The sequence below is a fragment of the Seriola dumerili genome, unplaced genomic scaffold, assembly GCF_002260705.1.
Source record: "Seriola dumerili isolate Sdu_G_001 unplaced genomic scaffold, Sdu_1.0 BDQW01000432.1, whole genome shotgun sequence".
NCBI classification, from domain to species: Eukaryota; Metazoa; Chordata; class Actinopteri; order Carangiformes; family Carangidae; genus Seriola; species Seriola dumerili.
Genome location: NW_019174687.1, coordinates 4,121,856 through 4,144,700, shown reverse-complemented (window position 1 = coordinate 4,144,700; position 22,845 = coordinate 4,121,856). Strand labels below are relative to the sequence as shown.

General features: G+C 39.8%; 3 protein-coding genes across 3 annotated transcripts in view; 2 read left to right on the top strand and 1 right to left on the bottom strand.

The window, feature by feature from the left end:
* The first annotated feature begins 3,095 nt into the window (after positions 1-3,095).
* On the top strand, positions 3,096-5,437 carry LOC111233813 (tripartite motif-containing protein 16-like). The gene has a single exon (XM_022761718.1). The coding sequence runs from the start codon at positions 3,186-3,188 to the stop codon at positions 4,848-4,850; it is 1,665 nt and encodes a 554-aa protein (XP_022617439.1). The 5' UTR covers positions 3,096-3,185; the 3' UTR covers positions 4,851-5,437.
* A 3,735-nt stretch (positions 5,438-9,172) lies between these two features.
* Positions 9,173-11,347, top strand: LOC111233902 (tripartite motif-containing protein 16-like). Its single transcript, XM_022761815.1, has one exon. It carries the CDS (start codon positions 9,185-9,187, stop codon positions 10,853-10,855), a length of 1,671 nt encoding a protein of 556 aa, XP_022617536.1. The 5' UTR covers positions 9,173-9,184; the 3' UTR covers positions 10,856-11,347.
* A 9,381-nt stretch (positions 11,348-20,728) lies between these two features.
* Positions 20,729-22,845, bottom strand: part of larp4b (La ribonucleoprotein domain family member 4B) — a 36,764-nt gene continuing 34,647 nt past the window's right edge. Inside the window, exons 16-17 of the mRNA XM_022761850.1 lie at positions 22,607-22,718; positions 20,729-21,064 (exon numbers count right to left, since the gene is read on the bottom strand). Coding sequence (XP_022617571.1) covers positions 20,729-21,064; positions 22,607-22,718 — 448 coding nt within the window. The remainder of the gene's footprint in view (positions 21,065-22,606; positions 22,719-22,845) is intronic.

The window sequence follows — 22,845 nt, the reverse complement described above, 5'->3', positions numbered from 1 at the left end:
TCACAATAAAAAGAGGGATGGGAAAAAATTACTTATAAATATATACACAGTCAAATATATTAAATAGCGGCTCAAAAATTACAAGAGAGTAAATCAAAATTAATCAAAATTCTGATATTTTAAGTCAAAATCTTGGTAATACTGAGCAAAAATAATGAAAATAAAAAGTCTAGATGTATTTTTTCATGGTTCTGGATTTTATATTTTGATTCATGATAAGCTATGCATTTTTTCATCTTTTTTATATACACATAAAATATTATAAAGTTGTCGTCATTTCCAAAGTACAAATACAAATAATTCAAAAAGCCTTAGAAACAGCCAGTTAAACCTTACACTGAAGCTTTGCAGCATCAACGTTTTGGTTTCTATCTTCTATATCTCTAGAGACATATACATTTAACGTTAATGATCTGACTAGCAGACTATTTAAAAAAAAAAAAAACAACTACTTTGTAGCTGTGGCGCATACTCCATTACTTTCCATTTTTTCTCACCAAACTGCTTTTGTGCTTTTATTTTGGAGGCAAAATCATCCATCTTCCTTTCTGATGCCTGTTAATTGTGTTGTATTGATTCTGCTCGCAGGTAGAATTCACTGCAGTTCACTGCAGGTGACTTAGGACAGTTTGAAAACATCAGTAATAACTGTAATAATGACTGCGCATTCAGGAATCACATATTTGTTTTTTGTTGTTTTTTTGTTTTGAAGAGAAAATAAAAACAGATTATTAGAAAACTGATAAAATAACCATCAGAGGGCGCCATATCTATCTATCTATCTATCTATCTATCTATCTATCTATCTATCTATCTATCTATCTATCTATCTATGTGCGTGAATGTGCACATATGGCCAAAAGTATGCGGACACCACTGGCCGCATAATTTTGTGTACTCTGTTCAGGGTCTCAGGATTGGTCTGGACCTTTAGTTCCAACGAAGAAAAATCTAAATGCTACAGCACATAATAATAAATCAGTGTGTTTCCTATTTTGTGTCAAAAGTGTAAAATGATAAAAAAATAAATAAATGCAGCACCTTTAATTCTCAAACAGAAGGTGATCAGTCATGGTGGGTCATTTTATGGACACATACTGTGAAGCTTTGTACAAAACATCTGCACACTGACTATAAGCCACAGAATTCATTCAAAAAGACAATGTTTTGATATTAAAATGGTCAGAATGCTGTGACTGTCAATCAAGGAGGTAGATCTCAAAGAGTGAGGAGCTACACTTGTTCCACAGCCACACTGTATTGCATATTTTCCAGTTCCACAGACTGTGCACAGACAGACTGTGCTCCGAGGTGACTCTTATTCTGCGGGGTCAGACATTTTTCAAAATAAAACTTTTCAACAAGTTTATATTTTCTTTGCACATTTGTTTCATTACGTCAGGTGGGAGCAGAAGAAAGAAAAATCAAATAAACAAACAAAAGAAAAGATATTCTTGATCTTTGAAGTTTGTAGTTATGTTCTTTGACATTTTGGGAAATAATGGCGAGAGTCAGAGATTCAGATTGACGCCACTCTCACTCCTGTGTACTGACTGAATATGAGGCTGCAGCCAGCAGCTGGTTAGCTTAGCTTAGCATAAAGACTGGAAGAAGGGGGAAACAGCTAGCGTGGCTCTACCCAAAGGTAACAAAACCTGCCTGTTAATCGCTGCATCTAAAAGTTCACTAATTAAAACATTATGTGTGTATTGATTATTGGAAAAATATTCCGTTTTGATGTGGGGACAAAGGAAAATGTGACTTCTGTAGATTTTTGGATATTTATCAGGCATCATGTTCCTCCTACAGGTCAGAAGTGAATGTGTATTACTTTTTTTTTATTACTTTTTTATTATTATAATAATAATTATTAATATATTGTTTATTCAAAAAGTGTGGCTAATGTCTCAAAATCAACATGTGATGTAGGATATCATCATCATCTAATTTTTCAAAGCATTTTCATTCAATTTTTATAAGAACTTGTTTGTTTGTTAGCAAATCCTCCCATCATCACCATTTTCATGTTCGCCATCAGCACCAACATCATCACCATCATCAGTGACTGTCTGCACTGTCCTGTGTGAACACACTGCCATCTTGTGGCTCTTCACTCTCATCAGGACCAGCTGACACCTGAGGCTGAAGATCTGATTTTTTTAATGTAGTGCAACTTATGACAACATACTGATGTTTATGATGTTTTACAAATGTAGTTAAGGTAAACTGACATAACATCTGGTTGTGTCACGTTTTACTGCACAGCACATGTAATCAGGCTTTAAAACAGATGCAGTTCTTAGCAACATCATCTCTTTCCTGTTAAATCTCCTATAAAGTTGTTCTTGCCCCTTTATTTTTCTATATTTTACTTTTGGTCATATTTTTTATGATATTTTGTCAAGTCTACTGAGACACCTGTGACTTTGCATGTCAAACAAACTTACAAGATCACATACTTCCACTGTGATGGAACTGGTGTCTTTTATCAGCCTTTTTCGCTCCAATTTAGAATTAGCTGTCCTTGGACTACATGGTTTTTGTTATTGTCCTGAGATGCCTGGTAGAGGCAGTGCAACTCTATGTTAACTGAATTATAATTCTTACTGCATGTTGTATGCGAGGGAGTTGGAGTTGTCTGCAGAGTATTCACCTGGAGAGGACACAGAAAAGTATACAAATAGTTTCATACTGGGGGAGGGAGCAGCAGCAGCAGCTTGTTGTTGTTGTTGCTGTTGTTGCTGTTGTTGTTGTTAAGACAGAAGAGAGACATTGATATCTTTAATCCTTAAATCCTTAGGGATCTGTTCTGGTATCAAAGCTTACAAAACTTCAGAATATGAAGCTGTGCTTTTTATTCTTCTGTGGGAATTCTAAGAAATATGAACAATATTACCTGCCCAGCTCCAAGTGACTTTTGTATCTTACTTGGGTCATAATTCTTACTGCATGTTGTAAAAGACAGATAACACAGTGTTTCTAGCTTCAACACTCATCAAGCTCCACCCTGTCACATATTTATGGGTGTAGACAACATGTAGTGAACTGTAGTAGATGATAAGTCTCACTCATTGCAGCAAGTGAACAAGAGCGGACAGAGCAGAGTTTTGTTTTCCTTCACAGCACAGACATTGTTTCTGTTCAGAGAAAGTGAAACTATTTGACAGCGACTCTCAGGAGGTGACATGGCACAACGAGGAAATCAGCTGGACCAAGAGAGATTCTGCTGTTCGATCTGTCTGGATCTACTGAAGGATCCGGTGACTATTCCCTGTGGACACAGCTACTGCATCAACTGTATTAAAACCCACTGGGATAAAGAGGATGGAAAGAAAATCCACAGCTGTCCTCAGTGTAGGAAGACCTTCATACCAAGACCTGTCCTGGTGAAAAGCACCATGTTAGCAGATTTAGTGGAGGAGCTGAAGAAGACTGGACTCCAAGCTGCTCCTGCTGATCACTGCTATGCTGGACCTGAAGATGTGGCCTGTGATTTCTGCACTGGGAGAAAACTGAAAGCCTTCAAGTCTTGTCTGGTTTGTCTGGTCTCTTACTGTGAGAAACACCTGCAGCCTCATTATGATGTAGCTCCATTAAAGAAACACAAGCTGGTGGAGCCCTCCAAGAAGCTCCAGGAGAACATCTGCTCTCGTCATGATGAGGTGATGAAGATGTTCTGCCGCACTGATCAGCAGTGTATCTGTTATCTCTGCTCTGTGGATGAACATAAAGGCCACGACACAGTCTCAGCTGCAGCAGAAAGGACTGAGAGGCAGAGAGAGCTCCAGCTGAGTCGACAACAAATCCAGCAGAGAATCCAGGACAGAGACAAAGATGTGAAGGTGCTTCAACAGGAGGTGGAGGCTATCAATGGCTCTGCTGATAAAGCAGTGGAGGACAGTGAGAAGATCTTCACTAAGCTGATCCGTCTCATGGAGAAAAGAAGCTCTGATGTGAAGCAGCAGATCAGATCCCAGCAGAAAACTGAAGTGAGTCGAGTCAAAGAGCTTCAGGAGAAGCTGGAGCAGGAGATCACTGAGCTGAAGAGGAAAGACGCTGAGCTGAAGCAGCTCTCACACACAGAGGATCACAACCAGTTTCTACACAACTACCCCTCACTGTCACGACTCAGTGAATCTACAGACTCATCCAGCATCAATATCCGTCCTCTGAGCTACTTTGAGGACGTGACAGCAGCTGTGTCACAGCTCAGAGATAAACTACAGGACATTCTGAGAGACACATGGACAAACATCTCACTGACAGTGACTGAAGTGGATGTTTTACTGTCACAACCAGAGCCCAGGACCAGAGCTGACTTCTTAAAATATTCACAGGAAATCACACTGGATCCAAACACAGCAAATACATATCTGTTATTATCTGAGGGAAACAGAAAAGCAACAGTAATGAGTCAACAACAGTTTTATTCTAGTCATGCAGATAGATTCACTACATGTGAGCAGGTCCTGAGTAGAGAGAGTCTGACTGGATGTTGTTACTGGGAGGTGGAGTGGAGAGGAGGCGAGGTTTCTGTGGCAGTCACATACAAGAACATCAGCAGAGCAGGGAACTCGGATGAATGTTTATTTGGACGCAATGACACATCTTGGGCGTTAGATTGTAACCAAAAAAGTTATATATTTTGGTACAACAACATCAACACTCCAGTCTCAGGTCCTCGGTCCTCCAGAGTAGGAGTGTACCTGGATCACAGAGCAGGTGTTCTGTCCTTCTACAGCGTCTCTGAAACCATGACTCTCCTCCACAGAGTCCAGACCACATTCACTCAGCCTCTCTATGCTGGAGTTTGGGTTTATGACACAGCTGAGTTGTGTAAACTCAAATAGACAAAGGTCATTTAAGGTGCAGTTGGTTCAAATCTGAATTTCAGTTCATCAGTTGATTTTATCTCCATCATTGTTGCTAAAAGCTCATTGCTGTTGTGTTTCTGCACTGCACAGAGATCACCTGTCAATCAAACATTATGGGTGGTACTTTGACCTCTTCTCATCTATTGTTGTGTTGATGTTTGAGTTTCTTTAGGTGGAGCTGGAGTCATGGAGGATATCACTGCTCAGGATGATTTTTCTTTACCTAAACTGACATTTCTCCACATGAAAATATAAACTTCTCTGTGCTCTGAATGTTTGTTGAATATTTGTGTTGATGTATTTGTATGTTGTTGTTTCTCTTCCACTGCATGGGCCTAAACAGAGAAATCACCAGACCTTCCTTTATCACAGATATTTTGTTCTCACTTTGTAAAGAAAGAAATCTATAATTACATTTACATTTATGTGTTTGTCAGATTGAATGTTGTTGTTGTTGTTCAAATCAACTTACAAATAAGGTCGATGAGGTTTTATAAAACTGTAATTATCATGATAATAATAAATGAGGAGATGATTTTTTTTATTTTATTTTCCATATCTGAGATTCAGGTGAAACAAACTGATTGTGTGGTTGAAGTGAATCTGTTCATGAAATAACTGAACAAGAGTCATTTAACAGACTTTACTGATTCAGTGTGTGAACAAACTGAAGCTTCACATCATGAATAAAACAGTTTTTCCTAAAGAATAAATCAAATACTTTCTTGTCTTCCATCTTTCCCATGTGACCTGAATGCAGCATCAGTGTTACAGAGTGTGACCGCTGTGTGAAGTGTGATATTACATGGATCTAAATGTGTCTTTACTGATGTTGTTTAAAGCTGCCAGAGGCTGAGTGAAGTTTTTACTCGTCTTCCTGCAATGAACATCACAGCAGGTGAACAACTGAAATCTGAAAACTGATGCACAACACAAGAGGGCGCCTTCATCCACCTGACCAGGGATGTAGTGGAGGTTAAAGCTCCTCAACTCACTTTGTTCACATGTTTCAGACCATGTCTTTAGAAATCATCTAAAACATTTCCCTTTGTAGTCTAGAAAATTACTCATCAAGACCCATATGCTATTATGTTTACTGGGAGATTAAAAAAATTAAAGTGTGATATGATGATATGATATTGAAGGAGGCAGAAATCAGCTTTGGGCAAATTCAACCCCTGTAAAATATATATATAAAGCAGAATTATCCTGCAATGGAACATTTCAACATTTAAACTTTATAAATTAGCAGTTAAACTAATATCCACATAATATATTCAACTGGAAATGGTTTGTGGAACACACTTGTTTATACCTGAGAACTGTCTGTATATGAAAGAAAGGGACTTGTGTGTGTATGTATGATGTCACCTACTGTCTCCATTCAAAGTCTGTAATGTTTGTGATCAATGAAAGAACCTTGGGATGGATGGGCTGCTGTTGTTTAGATTCTTTCTTCTCCACTTTGGTTCCCTTGTCTGGATTTATCTCGAAAAGGCTCCTGTTAAGACAGAAGGACACTTGACTGTAGCTACAAACAATCATAGTGATCATCACTAGTCCTGCAGATGATCCAGACATTAACTGACTTTACACATGAGATACAGCTTGAAGTCAAATCTGATTGATCTTGAATGGACTTTTCCTCAGCTGTTATGGTCATATCTGTACATTACAAGTGTTGGTTTGAGAAATCACACGTGGCTCAGAGTCCACTCTTTGGTTTAAGATAGAATGACGTTGAATATTTACACCTCAGGTCTTACCTAAGAGTTGCTCCCAGTTGTGGTGGATCACTGATGGTCTGGTCCACAGATACCGTGAAGAGTCTAGCTGTCAGGGGAGAACTCCCTACGGTCCACAACAGAGGAAAGAGTCACATTTAAAGTTTAAAGATCAGTCTAACATGATGACTGTGAAAAAACCACAATGAGGAACGACTGTCGACATAATTTATCTTTGACACAATAACAAGAAAACATTCACATCCATATAACATTCATATTCAAGTTTGACCTTAAATTTACACTCGATGTGTAAAAATTTACTTGATGAAATTTTCAAAATTGTCCTTAATGCTTTTGAAATTATTGTTTGTGTATTTATTTTCACTGGTGGTCACATGGTCAATTATTCAGTCAGTGAATGGTGGCAGCTGCTTTAGTTTCCAGTTTAAACAGCCATATGTATCCAGTCTCATTGTCTTGGAAGGTAGGTCTTCCCCCTCACTTGCTCTGGATGCCTGTCTTTTTAGGTAAAGAGAGGTTTCCCCTCCTCAATGAAAGAACCACTACCTACAACTTGATCTTCAATCACATCTCTGAATGACAGAGGAGAAGTAGAAACAATCTTCCATCTCAGATGTTTCCTCTCTGGTGTAGGGCAGATGGTTAGGATCTCTCCTACAATCAGGTGAGTCAGTTCACATCTCTCACGTGGCTGATCTTTGTTTTCCAGCTTCCTGATGATCTCTGATGGTATTTCACTGCAGAGGATCTCAAAGCTGAAGTGGCAGCTGTTGTTGTCCACTGGAGTGTGTCTGTGAGGAGTTGGTGGTGGCTTCGAGCTTGAGGAAGACAGTGGAGAGCTGGAGTTGTCTGCAGAGTACTCACCTGGAGAGGACACACAAACATATACAAATAATGATTCAAGACATTTGTGCATTCACTATTTTCTTTAAACATAATTAAAACATTATTTTTTTTACAGCGGTGTCAATAAAGATTGGTTCAGTTTTTTTCCCTCTATATTAACATCAGCTGTACCAGATGTAGCTCTTATCATGCAACTCATAAACCTCTGTTGTTTTCAAAACCATGATAGACCTGGTCACAGAGCTCAGTTAAGTGGTTGATCATGTGACTGGTTTGATGCTACACCTGGTTTATGAGGAGAATGAACTCTGCTGATAGATTATCAAAGTAAAAGCAATACAAGCAAGAGAGGTTTTTAATAGGAGGGGAAGAAGTCTACTTCCCTAGTGATGTGGGTTAGTAGACAAAGAAGAACTTGACCTCTGACCTTAATACATGACAATAACCCTCAACTGACACCCCACAGTTCATATTCATCAGACAGGGTCCCAGGATAATTAAATAAATTCATGAAAACAGTTGTTGCTTAATATTTCCACCCAGACAATCTATAATTTTAAGAATTTAATGTCTCAAATTCTTTTCACTTTTATTGAAAGCACATTATGATTCTGTGCAGTGTTAATATAGATCCATCACATATAGAAGTTATTCAGTCCTGCATAAAACACTGAGTGTCACAGATCTGCTGAATGTAGCTTCAGAGCTGAAAAACCCACTTTGAGATATTTTGACTGTTTATTTTCCCAAGAAGGATCATTTTAATTTACTTGAAACTTTTCCATGGGGAAGTGTTAATGTTCACTGAGTACATATAAAAAGATATAAGACATATAAAGATGTTATATTACTCCTTTGTAAAACTACATTCAGTGGTTTTATTTCAGATCTTTGTACTATGTTGATTTCAAGGTTTTCCATGTCTGTGTGATTCCCATTGATCCTGTTTTTCATTGGGTTCATCTACAGCTTGTAATGGTTTGGTTTGTTTCATACTGGATGATGTCATCTTGTTCTGTGTCTGGACAAAATATTAATCTTGGTTCCTGAGCTCAAAACTCATGTTATTCTGCAATTTTAAGCTTTTATGAACTAATTTGTAACATCATCATCATCATCATCACCATCATCACCAGCTGGTACAATTAACCTGCTGGAGAAGGAAGCAGCAGCAGATTGCTGTTGTTGTTGTTGTTGTTGTTGTTGTTGTTAAGACATAAGAGAGGCAGTGATTTGAATCCTTATCCTCATCAGTTCTGGGATCAGAGTTTACTAAAACTTCATAATATGAAGCTGTGTTTTTTATTCTTCTGAAAAAAGTTTGCAAAATATGAATAATATTACCTGCCCAGCTATTGTGAGCTGAATGGGATAACTCAAAGTGAAGCTATTCTATCTTAACTGAATCATAATTCTTACCTCATGTTGTAAAAGACAGATAACACACCCTGCCTCTCACACACATCTCCTCTATTTGGACGGCAATAAAACCTTAAAAGACTTTGCTCCTTTCCTGCTTCCCTCCCTTTCCCAGATCTGTGAATATAAGCAAAAGACAAAGTGTAAATGTTGTGAGCTGCAGGAGATGATAAGTCTCATTCACAGCAGCAAGTGAACAAGAGCGGACAGAGCAGAGATTTGTTTTCCTTCAGAGCACAGAGATTGTTTCTGTTCAGAGAAAGTGAAACTATTTGACAGCGACTCTCAGGAGGTGACATGGCGCAGCGAGGAAATCAGCTGGACCAAGAGAGATTCTGCTGTTCGATCTGTCTGGATCTACTGAAGGATCCTGCGACTATTCCCTGTGGACACAGCTACTGCATCAACTGTGTTAAAACCCACTGGGATAAAGAGGATGGAAAGAAAATCCACAGCTGTCCTCAGTGTAGGAAGACCTTCATACCAAGACCTTTCCTGGTGAAAAACACCATGTTAGCAGATTTAGTGGAGGAGCTGAAGAAGACTGGACTCCAAGCTGCTCCTGCTGATCACTGCTATGCTGGACCTGAAGATGTGGCCTGTGATTTCTGCACTGGGAGAAAACTGAAAGCCTTCAAGTCTTGTTTGATGTGTCTGGCCTCTTACTGTGAGAAACACCTGCAGCCTCATTATGATGTAGCTCCATTAAAGAAACAGAAGCTGCTGGAGCCCTCCAAGAAGCTCCAGGAGAACATCTGCTCTCGTCATGATGAGGTGATGAAGATGTTCTGCCGCACTGATCAGCAGTGTATCTGTTATCTCTGCTCTGTGGATGAACATAAAGGCCACGACACAGTCTCAGCTGCAGCAGAAAGGACTGAGAGGCAGAGAGAGCTCCAGCTGAGGCGACAACAAATCCAGCAGAGAATCCAGGACAGAGACAAAGATGTGAAGGTGCTTCAACAGGAGGTGGAGGCTATCAATGGCTCTGCTGATAAAGCAGTGGAGGACAGTGAGAAGATCTTCACTGAGCTGATCCGTCTCATGGAGAAAAGAAGCTCTGATGTGAAGCAGCAGATCAGATCCCAGCAGAAAACTGAAGTGAGTCGAGTCAAAGAGCTTCAGGAGAAGCTGGAGCAGGAGATCACTGAGCTGAAGAGGAAAGACGCTGAGCTGAAGCAGCTCTCACACACAGAGGATCACAACCAGTTTCTACACAACTACCCCTCACTGTCACGACTCAGTGAATCTACAGACTCATCCAGCATCAATATCCGTCCTCTGAGCTACTTTGAGGACGTGACAGCAGCTGTGTCACAGCTCAGAGATAAACTACAGGACATTCTGAGAGACACATGGACAAACATCTCACTGACAGTGACTGAAGTGGATGTTTTACTGTCACAACCAGAGCCCAGGACCAGAGCTGACTTCTTAAAATATTCACAGGAAATCACACTGGATCCAAACACAGCACACACATATCTGTTATTATCTGAGGGAAACAGAAAAGCAACATTAATGAGTCAACATCAGTCTTATTCTAGTCACCCAGACACATTCACTACATGTTATCAGGTCCTGAGTAAAGAAAGTTTGACTGGACGTTGTTACTGGGAGGTGGAGTGGAGAGGAAGAGTTTTTGTAGCAGTTTCATACAAAAATATCAGCAGAGCAGGGAGCAGGAATGAATGTGTGTTTGGACGCAATGACAAATCTTGGGCATTAAGTTGTAACCAAAACAGTTATATATTGTGGTACAACAACATCAACACTCCAGTCTCAGGTCCTCGGTCCTCCAGAGTAGGAGTGTACCTGGATCACAGTGCAGGTGTTCTGTCCTTCTACAGCGTCTCTGAAACCATGACTCTCCTCCACAGAGTCCAGACCACATTCACTCAGCCTCTCTATGCTGGAGTTCGGCTTTATGCTCTTTTTGTCTCTGCTGAGTTGTGTAAACTCAAATAGACAAAGGTCATTTAAGGTGCAGTTGGTTTAAATCTGTATTTCAGTTCATCAGTTGATTTTATCTCCATCATTGTTGCTAAAAGCTCATTGCTGTTGTGTTTCTGCACTGCACAGAGATCACCTGTCAATCAAACATTATGGGTGGTACTTTGACCTCTTCTCATCTATTGTTGTGTTGATGTTTGAGTTTCTTTAGGTGGAGCTGGAGTCATGGAGGATATCACTGCTCAGGATGATTTGTCTTTACCTAAACTGACATTTCTCCACATGAAAATATAAACTTCTCTGTGCTCTGAATGTTTGTTGAATATTTGTGTTGATGTATTTGTATGTTGTTGTTTCTCTTCCACTGCATGGGCCTAAACAGAGAAATCACCAGACCTTCCTTTATCACAGGTATTTTGTTCTCACTTTGTAAAGAAAGAAATCTATAATGTAAAATAATTATCATGATAATAATCAATGAGGAGATGATTCATTATTTTCTTTTCCATCTCTGAGATTCAGGTGAAACAAACTGATTGTGTTGATAAAGTGAATCTGTTCATGAAATCACTGATTCAGTGTGTGAACAAACTGAAACTTCACATCATGAATAAAACAGTTTTTCCTGAAGAATAAATCAAATATTACCGTCTGTCTTCATTCCAGGATGTGATTCAAAGCTGATGGAGATAATATGTATAGAGTATAACTGAGGCAGTTTTCCTCCTGAAAGACCACAAAGTATAGAGTTCGTGTTCAGATTACATTTAAAGATATGATTAAAAAAAAAAATCTCAGCCTTAAATCCTGTGATGGATCTTTGCATCTTCACTTGGTCAATGAGTGTGTTCATGTCATGTGTAGGCTGCCAGAAAAGTTTAATTTAATCTACTGACAGAGAAATGTGTTCACAATGTATATTTATATTAGAACGAGAACAGCTCATTTGTGGAGTAAAAATGAAGTCAAACTAAAACAGTGAAGACTGAATTTCAGATTTAAAACTGAATCAAATCAGGAGATCAGTGCCAACATCGACCCTTCCCACAGTGCTGACTGAAATGTTCAGAAGGACGGACTGTAACCACTTCAGTGAGCTCATTTCTTCTCATCTGGCACCATCAACTGGTCAAAACTTCCAAATGTAGGTGTATACATGTTTGCATGAACACACAGATACTCCATTGAATCATGAAGTTTTAGGCACTAGAAGTAAAGTGAGGGTGCAATCAGAAAAAATCAATCTGATCAGAATTTGCTGTGACCCCACCCTCTGCCTTTACAACAGCACCAGTTCTCCTCAGTACAACTACAGTGTTTCAGGTACTGTACTTCAGGTAGGTTGTCTCAGACCAGATCTCTGAGGGGGTCAGACCATCTGCTACAGGACACCCAATTCTTCTTGACTCTGAGGATCGTTCTTGACGACTGTGTTTGGACTTGTCCTGCAGCAGAATTGATTTAGGACCAATCGGATGTCTCTTGATGGTTCTGCGTGATGAAGAATCTAAACCTTTGCAAAAGGACTGTACATCATGATTATACTAACTTCACAATTTCTATTTATCATATAATCACGTGTCAAGCATTTAAAGTGATAGTTCTTGTTATTTTACGTGGGTTGTGTGAGGTACTTATCTATAGTCAGTTTATTACCTGCAGTAGATTGGTATAAGCGGGCTCCTAGCTTGAAAGGCAGCGGGAGAACCGGCACAGAAGCTGGGCGATATACTGCTGTGGACAGGGACAGCAAAATCACACGTATTTTTGCCACCTAGCTCACCGAAAAACAATCAAGTATCATTTTAAGCGTACGCTATATTTTGAGTATTTTTACCTCTGTATTTAGCCGTTCATCAGCCCTTTCCTTTGGAGCTACATTTTTCGGCCGTTGACCACCGTATTACTACGCACAAGTATTACTCCGCAAATGAGTTCTTTGAGTCAGACCGTAGACAGAGCTAAGCGTAGGTCAAACTGTCTCTAGGAATACGAGAGTTCAACGGCCGAACATTGTAGTTCCAAAGGAAGGGCTGTTTAACGGCAAATAAATAGTGTTGTAGTTTATATATGTAAATATGGTAGGTGTTAATTTCAAAAATATATATAAACTTTTAAACTAGGCCAAATAAGAAAAAAAAATTTAAACATTTTTCAAAGGACAGCTGTTAAAAAAAAAAAAAAATGTGAAAAAAGACAGTGAATCTTCAACAGTGCCTAAATCTTTATTTTTCAGTAAGCTACATTTTTTTTCTCCAAATTAGACAGTTTTACATCATGACACAAGAGTAACTTAAATTATCTATAGCTGACATGTACGCTTGATTCCAGTCTCGATGGAAGAAAAGACGCCCCCCTCCCAAAAAAAAAAAACGAGAAAAAAAAATCAAAAGAAAACTGAAAAGCCCTCTTGAACGCAACCTCCATTCCACATCTGTTAAAGGTGTCGTTAGGCAAAATTATCTGTCCAAACCCCAACACAGTGGAGTCAACGATTGTCCACAGCTGTTAGCGTAGCATGGTACGAGTGTTAATGAGTTAAACCACAGTGAGCTGATAAAGAGATCGAGTCTTGTTCCAGTCAGTTGGTGTGCATTCGTTATAATAAATCCAAAAAAGAAAAAAAAAAACAACCACAAGGGGGTCCATTTTAATGACAAGATGCAACCCTTGAGGAAAAAAAAACAAAAACAAAACAATGGCACTGTCAAAACGGGCGAACAGGAAGGAGGAGACTGAGAGCTGAGGCGACTGACAGGCTGATATGAAGTGTGGCGCTCCATGAAGGAGTCCAGGAGGAGGAGGAGCTCCTTTAAAAACGCCACAGCTGAGCGTTTGTGTTAATGCCGGCGGGACAGCAGGTGGCGTGCAGAACTTGCGGCCGTCTTAAACCGCTAAAAATGAGAGATCCCTTCGAAAGCGGTACCGTCCAGGTCTGAGGTACCGAAGCTTCAGAAAGAGTCACCTTTGCATCGGTCTGGATTTGTGGGTGGTACGTTTATTTATTCCACACATGCACACATTCACAGTTCAGGGATGCTCAAGTTTGTAAAGTCAGCGTCCGTGTTTCCGTCTCAAAGTTCGACCTCGACAGGGAATCGACCGCCAAGTCGCAACGCACGAAAACCCGCTCCTACAGTCAGTGGTGTCACATTGTAGTTTTCTCCATATGTGAGAAGTCTTTGATGGATTTTCAGTTCCCTGAAAATCACATCTTAAAATTAAAAAAAAAAAAAAAAAAACACACACAAACAAAAGTAAAAGCCCGAGATGGCAAGCGCTCAGCTATGTACAGGTTAAACTGCCCGGTCAAGACAAAAACAACAGTTGTATAATGGCACAGTTATTGGTTTTCTTTGCCACATCAAAATGCAGTCCACATGTGATCAAATGGTTTAAACAGACATCTCAATCTGCGCATGTTAGTCATGTATGTGCCAGAAAACAAGCTCTGAAACACATAAAACAAAAAAAAAAAAAACGATAAAACAAAACATCTGTGATTCCAGTTGAGCCTCTGCTTCTGTCCCCAGCTCCAAAACAACTAAACAACAACAACAACAACAAAAGGTCCAAAAGCAAAATTATTTGTACATTTATTTCTCAGGGGAGGAAAGCTGATGAACTTGAACAAGAAACCTCAAACAGATAAATCAGAAGGAATAAAGTCAATGACACAAACAGCGCTGATCTGATGTCTCGTCTGGTACTGACATCGACACTCAGGTGGGAAACTTTAGGCTCAACCTGCCTCCATGACATCGAAACTGAAAAGATTTCAATTTCACTTTATTTCCCAAAAAGTGTCTTTTATTTTTGTTTGTTTTAGCAATGCAGAGGCCCGGGACTCATTGTCGCCTCGCAGGTGGCTACCAATCATTTCCCACCGAGAGCGTCATGTCCTGTACAAACTGCGATGTGCTTCATTTTGATTTCGTCCACAGGCGCCACACATCAGATCGCCTCGAAGCACAGCTTGTCTGAAGACAGGAAACAAAGCTGGGACATGTCCATCAGCCATCACTCTTTTTAGCTGACGACGGAGGATAACTTGTGATATAGAAAAGCTGAAGTCCTGATTCGATTTGGTTCCACTAACTTTCGGTTTTCTTTCTTTTCTTTATTTTTTGAGGGTTTCTTTTATTGGTAAGCTGCTGTGGTCTTCTGTCCATATTCTAAGAGAAACAAACAACGACAAGTGAAGAACCTGCCCACACATCATCAGACCCAGTCCACAACACGGTCGACAAGCAGAACCGAATACAGGAAGAATACCAACACCGGCAGCAGTCGATCCAATCAGACTGAATGTAACTGCGTCGAATCAGGGTGTTTGGTTTCAGATACGAGGAACCAAGAACCTGAACACCATTTTAACAAACTCTAAATTTACTAGCATTCAACAACTATATTTCCCATGAGTCTTGGCCATTGATATACTATCAAAATTGCACAAGTAAACCTGTACATCGAACTTCAAAACCTTTAGGAAAAGGGTCCATAGCAAAAACTGTTTCACGCCAAAAGCTGACTTCCAACATCTGGTCGGATTTGGACTCATGTTTGATAGAAAAGTTTCTAATGTCAAATAAAAATGTGCTAATTTTGTTCCATGAAAACAAACATGTTATGTCATCAAAAAAAAAAAAAAAAAACACAAACATTTCTATTTGTTAAAGACTGAAAGGAGGACTAAAGCACAGGGCTCTGTTTAAAGTTCAAATATACACCTACCAAGATCTGTAAAGCTCACTCTTTGTCTACTTCATCATGCACAAACAGAAAGGTCAAAATCTGATTCGTGACTTTACAGGAAGCTACATAATATTTTAATGGATAATTTCTTAGCAAACTACAGCTGGGTGCAGTGACGGCTTCTCAAATCTTCATTAGTGAGATTCAGAAGTGTGTTGTTTGAACTTTGGACAGAGCCATCTAGCTGTCCCATCTGCTTTCAGTCTGTATGCTAAGCTAGGCTAATTGCCCCCTGGCTCCACGTTCTACCATCCAGTACAGTAGCAGATTCACAGTCAGCTTCAAATATGGACAGAAAAGCAGCAAAGCGAGAAAGAAAATCACATCTTTCAGAAAAACTGAACCCTCAGTAAGAAAAACGAAGTTAGAGGACATCTGAACCGGAGGCCCGACTTCAGCCGTCTATTTTCCGGATATTAAAAACTGTCTAATATTAGATATTGTCTAGTCATGCTTCACACAATGCAATGCAGTTTGATTATACACTGTGGAGTTGCATATGTATGGACATGTCGTAACTGTGACGGTATATGGATGTTGAGTATTAGTGTCATGGTCTACATTTCTATGGGAAAACCTTAATATTTTCAACACCTTTACTGTAGTTTTTAATTGAATTCTATTCATTGACTTTGTATTGTAACAGTAGTATTTAACAGAGGGAAAAACACACCTGGCATTAGAGGACTGACACTCTGACATGTAGTGCTTTATCTTGCAAAATAGTTTCAGTATTCAAACTTCTGCAGATCCGTGTGATCCCTCTGGAAATACCAGGATTATATAATATATAATAGTTTCCTGCAGAACAGGCCAGAGCTGCAAAGAGGAGGCTGGTGGACACGCAGCTTTGTAAAGTTCATTAATTAAGATGCTCACCAGTTCCACAGGCTCTTTCCAATGCGTGCACAGTGAAGGGTGGGTTGGGGCTAGGGTCACACACCTGTACAGCCAGGTGTGACTGACCACACATTAGGTAGGAAAAATGGAATGAAAGACAAAAAATACAAAAAAAAAAAAAAAAAGAACAATCAGACAACTTGCCCACGCTTCAGAGTGGAGCAGAATTCAAACTCTGCACACCCTAACTAAAAAAGAAAAAGAAAAGAAAAGTTAAAGAAAAATATTTTCAAAAGCACAACATTAAGTTTTTTTTTTTTTATATCCTACATCCAGCTCAATAGCGACATTAATAGTTCAACAAGATCAATATATTTTTATAATCATTTTAAGGTACCTCTTATATTTTTCTGAGTATTTACAACTGTACAAGCAAAGCACACACTTCAAAGTGCACATATTTAATACAGTATTGACTAGTTTTGCATTTACAAGGTTTATATTTTTCCCCAAAAAAACCAAAGAAAGAAAAAAAAAAACTAAAACTATTTAACAACAAAAAAGGAACAAAATGATTTTTTTCGTACATTTTACAAAAACAAAAAAAAGCAAAAAGAAAGACAATGCTGCTGCAGATTTGTACTCTCTCTCTCTCTCTCTCTCTCTATCTCTCTCTCTCTGTAAGACTTGTGACGTCTAGTACGACTAAATATTTTCCACATGTCACGCTTTGTTAACATTTTGGGGATTTTTTTTTTGAAAAGAAATAAACTATGCTTGTCTTGTATAAAAGTTAAGGCAAAGTCATTTTTCAAGTTTAAATAAAATTCAAGTTTCTCAAACACTGGATGGAAATTTTTTTTTTTTTTTTTTTTTACATTTTGCGTGTATATATAGAGACCTCGAAGCATCTCTATTTTTTTTTTCTTCTCCCTAAAAAGAAAACCTAACTATATTTCTCATGGAATAAACAGCACTGGTTTATAAGTAAGTGGATATGGTGCATTTTCATCTTTTACCATTTCCACCGATGAGAAAAAAAAAAAAAAAAAAATGAAAATAATAAATCAACCCATCCAAGTGCATCTCAGTCCTTCAAAGAAAAAAATATATATTTTTAGCAAACTCAAGATTTAGCATCCAAATCAAAAGCAGCTTTGAGCGGGAGTACAGGCTTTTTAATGAAGCTTTCCCTTCTGCAGATGGGCTCCTGTTTTCTCTTAGTGGGATTACCCAGAATGCTTCTTGTTGCAGGAAGACTTTGGCGAGACATGTGAGGTCCCACGTCGTGTAGGTTTGTTTCCCGCCTAAACAGATACCGTGTATAGTACAGTGGTTTTTTTTTTCTTTTTCAAGGGTTTTGCATCTGAGGTGACAACTTTAAAAGATTAACCTGAGCACACGGGTGATGAGCAGGGAGGGATACTTTATCACTTTGCTGTCATTTCAAATTTGTACACCAATCATTTTTAAGCATGTCATCAGCTGATTACATTTTTAATACAGTAAAACATCCAAGACTTGGTTGGTTATCTGCCGAAGGGGCTGCTACAGTAAACAGACGTACCAACCAAAGCAGAAGTTCAACAAGCTCGGACCAAGTTCGTCAACTTCCCTCCCTGAATTTGCTTTCTCGCTACTTCACTCTGATGTAGGAATCGAAAACCGCCAGCTCTCATCCAAAACTTTGCTCAATTATTTCAGGTTAAACTATTATTTAACCTGAATCTAGTGTTTACCTCTCCACCCTGGAACCACGCTGTGTGGGCTCATGGGGAGTAAAGGTGAAGTAAAAGGTTGTTTTCTGTGCTTTAAATTTAACTCCTGTCGGCTGCAGTTTATCCAAGAAAACAGGAGTGAAGTAGCAAGAAAGGCAGTGTGCTTTGGTCAATCTTCTCCAATTTCTTTTTTTTTCTTTTTTTTTTTTTAAAGAAATGGTTTTAAACTGAGGACAAATCAAAGTGTGCAAACTCGAAGGAGGAGAAACCACCGAGAGCACGCCGACTGAAGAACAGACAAAATAAAGAAAACAGACCAACAACCCTAGTGGTAAAGACTCGATGTCGAGGAAGAACATCATCACCCCGAGGATGGACGTGCCTGCTGTAAACCTACCTGCTCTCGTCTGCCATTTTTAAAGGATGTTTGGGTCATCACTGTCCGATATGAGCCCCCCAATGGGACTCCCAACCAACTACGTTCCAAAAAAACCACCCCCTCTCATCATATACCTTCATTGGTTAAGTTTCATAAAAAATACTCAACAGTCTCACTTTCCATAGTCATCACTTTATCAATCAAAACCCTCGATACAAAACCGGAGGCCGGAATCCAAACCTGTGCGAGAACCAAATCCTTCAGCAGAAATAAAAAGTTAAAATTAGCATAAGTAACAAGCCGACAACACCCGTCCTTTACCACGACAGTGTGTTCAACAGGAATCCACAAGGCAGAACGACAAAAACAAAAACAAAAGGCTTCAGCGACTGTGTCTACAGAGAAGGTGTCACAGGGTCCTTGAGTTTATTTGCTCCTGGAAAACTGAATTTGCATCATGTTTCATTCCTTGACTTTCAGGATCAATTCCCTTTTTTTTCTTTTTCTTTTTCTTTTTTTTGCTTCATCTAATAACATTTTGCTTGGAAGTCTGAGAAAACGCTAAGAGTGCAAATAAAGTTCTGCAGATGTAAATCAAGTATTTCTACATACAGTATCGGATGAGTTGTAGCAACAGATTCCAGGATTTGACGTCTAGCACCGTATCTATCAGAAAGAACTGGAGACATGCCACTGATGTGAACGAGAAACACCCCACTACAACTCTCCACTCATGCCCTTTTTTTTTTTTTTTGGTGCATTTCAGGCGGGAACAAGTCGGCCTACGCCTCCTCCTTCTAACAGTTAGTCACCCGTCACAGTGGTTATACTGACGAGGGTTTACTGCTTATCTGAACTGCAGCTAGTGTTAATTTCCTCCTCGCCTCCAGAGCGAACCAATCTGCTTCAGACGAGGTCGGTCAGACTAAAAACTTGCCCTGTGTTTTCCTTGGACAGTATGTGCCTGCTGATACGTTTTATTCCACAGTTTTTTAACAGGAAACGAGGCGAGATAAGAGAGCGCTGCAGCTGTGAGAGCCTGCTATGCTTTGCTTTTCCCAAGAATAAAATTCAATGCAAAGAAAATGTTGATTTCTTTACACATTTCCAAGAGTGATTGGAAAAACCCATCTTAACCCACTCCCAGACGTTTCCAGCGAACAAATAAATTTCGGCCAACAAGAGGCGCCTTGATTCCTAATTTGTCTTTAAACAAAGTTTTGGTTGCAGACGTCCAAATGCCCTTCCTGTGTGACGCTTAAAAAAAACAGCATTGGTGTCATATTGGCTGTTAGACACAAGCTATGCAACACAACTAGCTGGTTAGCGGTGTTAGCAAACGGTAAAAACAACACAACAGCAGAGGGAAGTGATGTTTTACGCGGCGGCGTTTACCAGCAGGAACTGTACCGACAGTCGACAACAGTCTGCAAACAAAGCTGAAAACATTTTCAATAAACAATCGCCATCTAGTGTAAATAAATCTGTCGGAAAGAAAAAAAACAAAAAAAAAAAACACTGAGTTGATGTAAACAAAAGAATCCCGAGTCTTGTGATGAGATTTAGATGTTAAGTTGCATATGGATGTGAATATGTATTTTTTTAAAAAACCACATCTTCCAATTATGAGCCGTAATTAAGCTACATAAAGTTGTGCCACTCCACATGCAAATAAACCCCTCACTTTGAGAGCCAAACAAGGTGGAGTCTGTTGTACGCACTCTTTCCCATCATCCACTGGGGTGGCTTCCAACAATGACCTGCTGCTTCGCACACAAGACTACTTTAATCCCACAAGGCCATTTGGACAGAATGAATAAACTTCAGTGTTGTCTGTGCCAACTGACAGGCTGACACAACTACGTAATGCAAAAAGAGAAAAGGAGAAATGAAACTGAAATTTTAAAATAAAATTAAAAAAAAAAAAAAAAAAAAAAAAAAAAAAAAAAAAAAAAAAAAAAAAAAGCAAATAAATAGAATAAAAAGAATGAAACGGTGCTCTACATGCACAGTAAAGTGCTTTTTGTCTGCAAGCCCTGATCAAGAAAAGAAGGCGTCCTCTATGCTTGTTTGTGACTGGTGATTCTGGGATATAAGTATTGAGTAGCCCTGACTTATATTTCCTTTTTTTAAACGCATCTGTGGAGCATAGTGGGAAGGGGGCTGGAGGACTCGGGGAAGGGGCAGGGAGTCTCCCTACTGTGGGGACTTGGGCGGGGTGTGATGGGGATCTTTGCTCTGGGTTTTCCCTGGGTGTGGGGGCGGGGAGGCCCACCGCCCGCCCGGCCTTCTGGCCTCCCTCGGGGGTCTGCCCGGAGTGACGGCCGCCGAGCCGGGTTTGGAGGAGGGGGGGTATGTCTCTCTGGCTTTGGCCTCCGCTGCTGGGGCGGGGGCATCGGGGCACTTCCTCTCCTCGCCTGCGGAGGGGGCAGCGCAGGCTGGCTTGGCTTCCTTGGGGGTCGGCGGTTGCTGTAATGTCGGGGCGTCCTTCACCCGCTGGCAGATCTCAGCATAGGAGGGCTTCCTCAGCTCCTGACAGGAAACAACAACAGAGTCGTAAAATATTCTGCACCCGTACAAGGCTCGTCTACTGGGTTCAACACGTTCACTATTTCTGCTGCCAACCTGGACATGTCAGCTATAAAAATGGGTTTTAATAAGTGATTTGAAAGAAGTCACTGACTGCCTTCTCTTGGGCAAGTCCTTCCAAAGTCAAGGCGTCCTGATGGCAAAAGCGTGGCCACCTTTCAATTTAAGCCTCAACTTTAGAACAACCAGAAGGGACCTGCCCGAGGATTTGACAACTCGACAATTATGTTAATTAGCTTGGGACGTAAAAGTGATCAGTAAAATCTTGAAATCACTTCTAAAACAGACAGGGAGCCAATGGAGGGAAGCGAGGATCGGGGTGATGTGATGTCATGTCATCTGTTAAAACCAGCAAGAAGTCAAGCTGCTGCATTTTGGTTCATCCCAGAGGATGGACTTACAGTCGTCCAGTCTTGAGAAACTTAAAGTTTGATTCTGGAGATGGTTCTTATTTGGAGGAAGCACAACACCTTCATCTATAAATATAGCAAGACTGGCAATTTTTCAGCCGGATGCCCGTTTCAATATTTTAGGTTTTATAAAAAATAAAAACAAAAATTGCTAACGATATATTGGCTGAAACTCTTTTTTTAAAAAGATGTTTGACAAGGATCCGTTAGAGTCAGTCACTGAAGAGACCAGACCAAGATATGTACTGAGCAGGACATTATGTAGCTGAAAAACAAGCTTGTTTCACTTCAAAAATGAAGATGAATGAAGAATGAAAACACACATAGTAGCATAGACTGAAAATGAAAATAATCTAATAAAAGCCTTTATAAAGCATTATGAAAATCAGCAAGTTGTAGCAGTGCAAGCAAATACTAAGGCTGAGACTAATGAAAACCCTTTTTAAAACCTAAAAACATGGCGGTTTTCTTGTTTGTGGAAGGTTGAACCTGGCAGCAGTGATTATTTCTTTGACCCACACTTGGTGTGTAGATAGTATTTAATTTGCTGTGTCCTGCATCATGTTTCACCATATCTTAAAAAGCCCTCTGGGAATTTCTGTTCACACCTGCAGATTTGTGCAGTCTCAGTCTTATCTCTATCATTGTGTTTCATCAGCTGCAGCTTTTCACACTTTGCTTGTGTTTTTGCTGCAATGTTAAAAAAACCAAAGCTGAGGGGAGTTGTTTTTTTGTTTTTTTTTTATCTTATTGGCAGAAGAAAATGGGAACAGGATAAAGTGCAATTCACAGAAACTTGCAGTTGTTGCATTTACATCTTTCGGACTGATGCCCGTCTGTTTATAAAACACATTTTTTTTTTTTTAGAGGTGTGAGTAATTGACTCGTCTGTAATCAAAATCAATACGAGACGCTGCAGAATTAAGGCAAGATTCATTTACCCCTGTTTTTGTTCATGCTGAGATCGATTCATCTGTGATTGAGATGTTTGAGAGGGGGTGGGCATTAAAAAGGGATTTGGTGAGGAGACTGAGGAAAAAAAAAAAATAAGGAAAAAGCAGGAATAGATACTGACTGTGGCAGCACCGTTGACTTGCACCGATTTGCTTGCAGTGGAGAGAGTGCCAGGGACTCGCTCCACGGACAACTGCACCTCCTTTGGCTTCACCTCCGCCACCTTCACCTCCCTGAAAGAAACAACAAACAGCGGACATGGACGTTAAAATAAGCTGTGAAGAGGCTTGTGAAAGCTACAGCTACATGCACATGTCAAAGGCCAGATGAAGATCTATGGTAGAATGCAACACTGCTCGG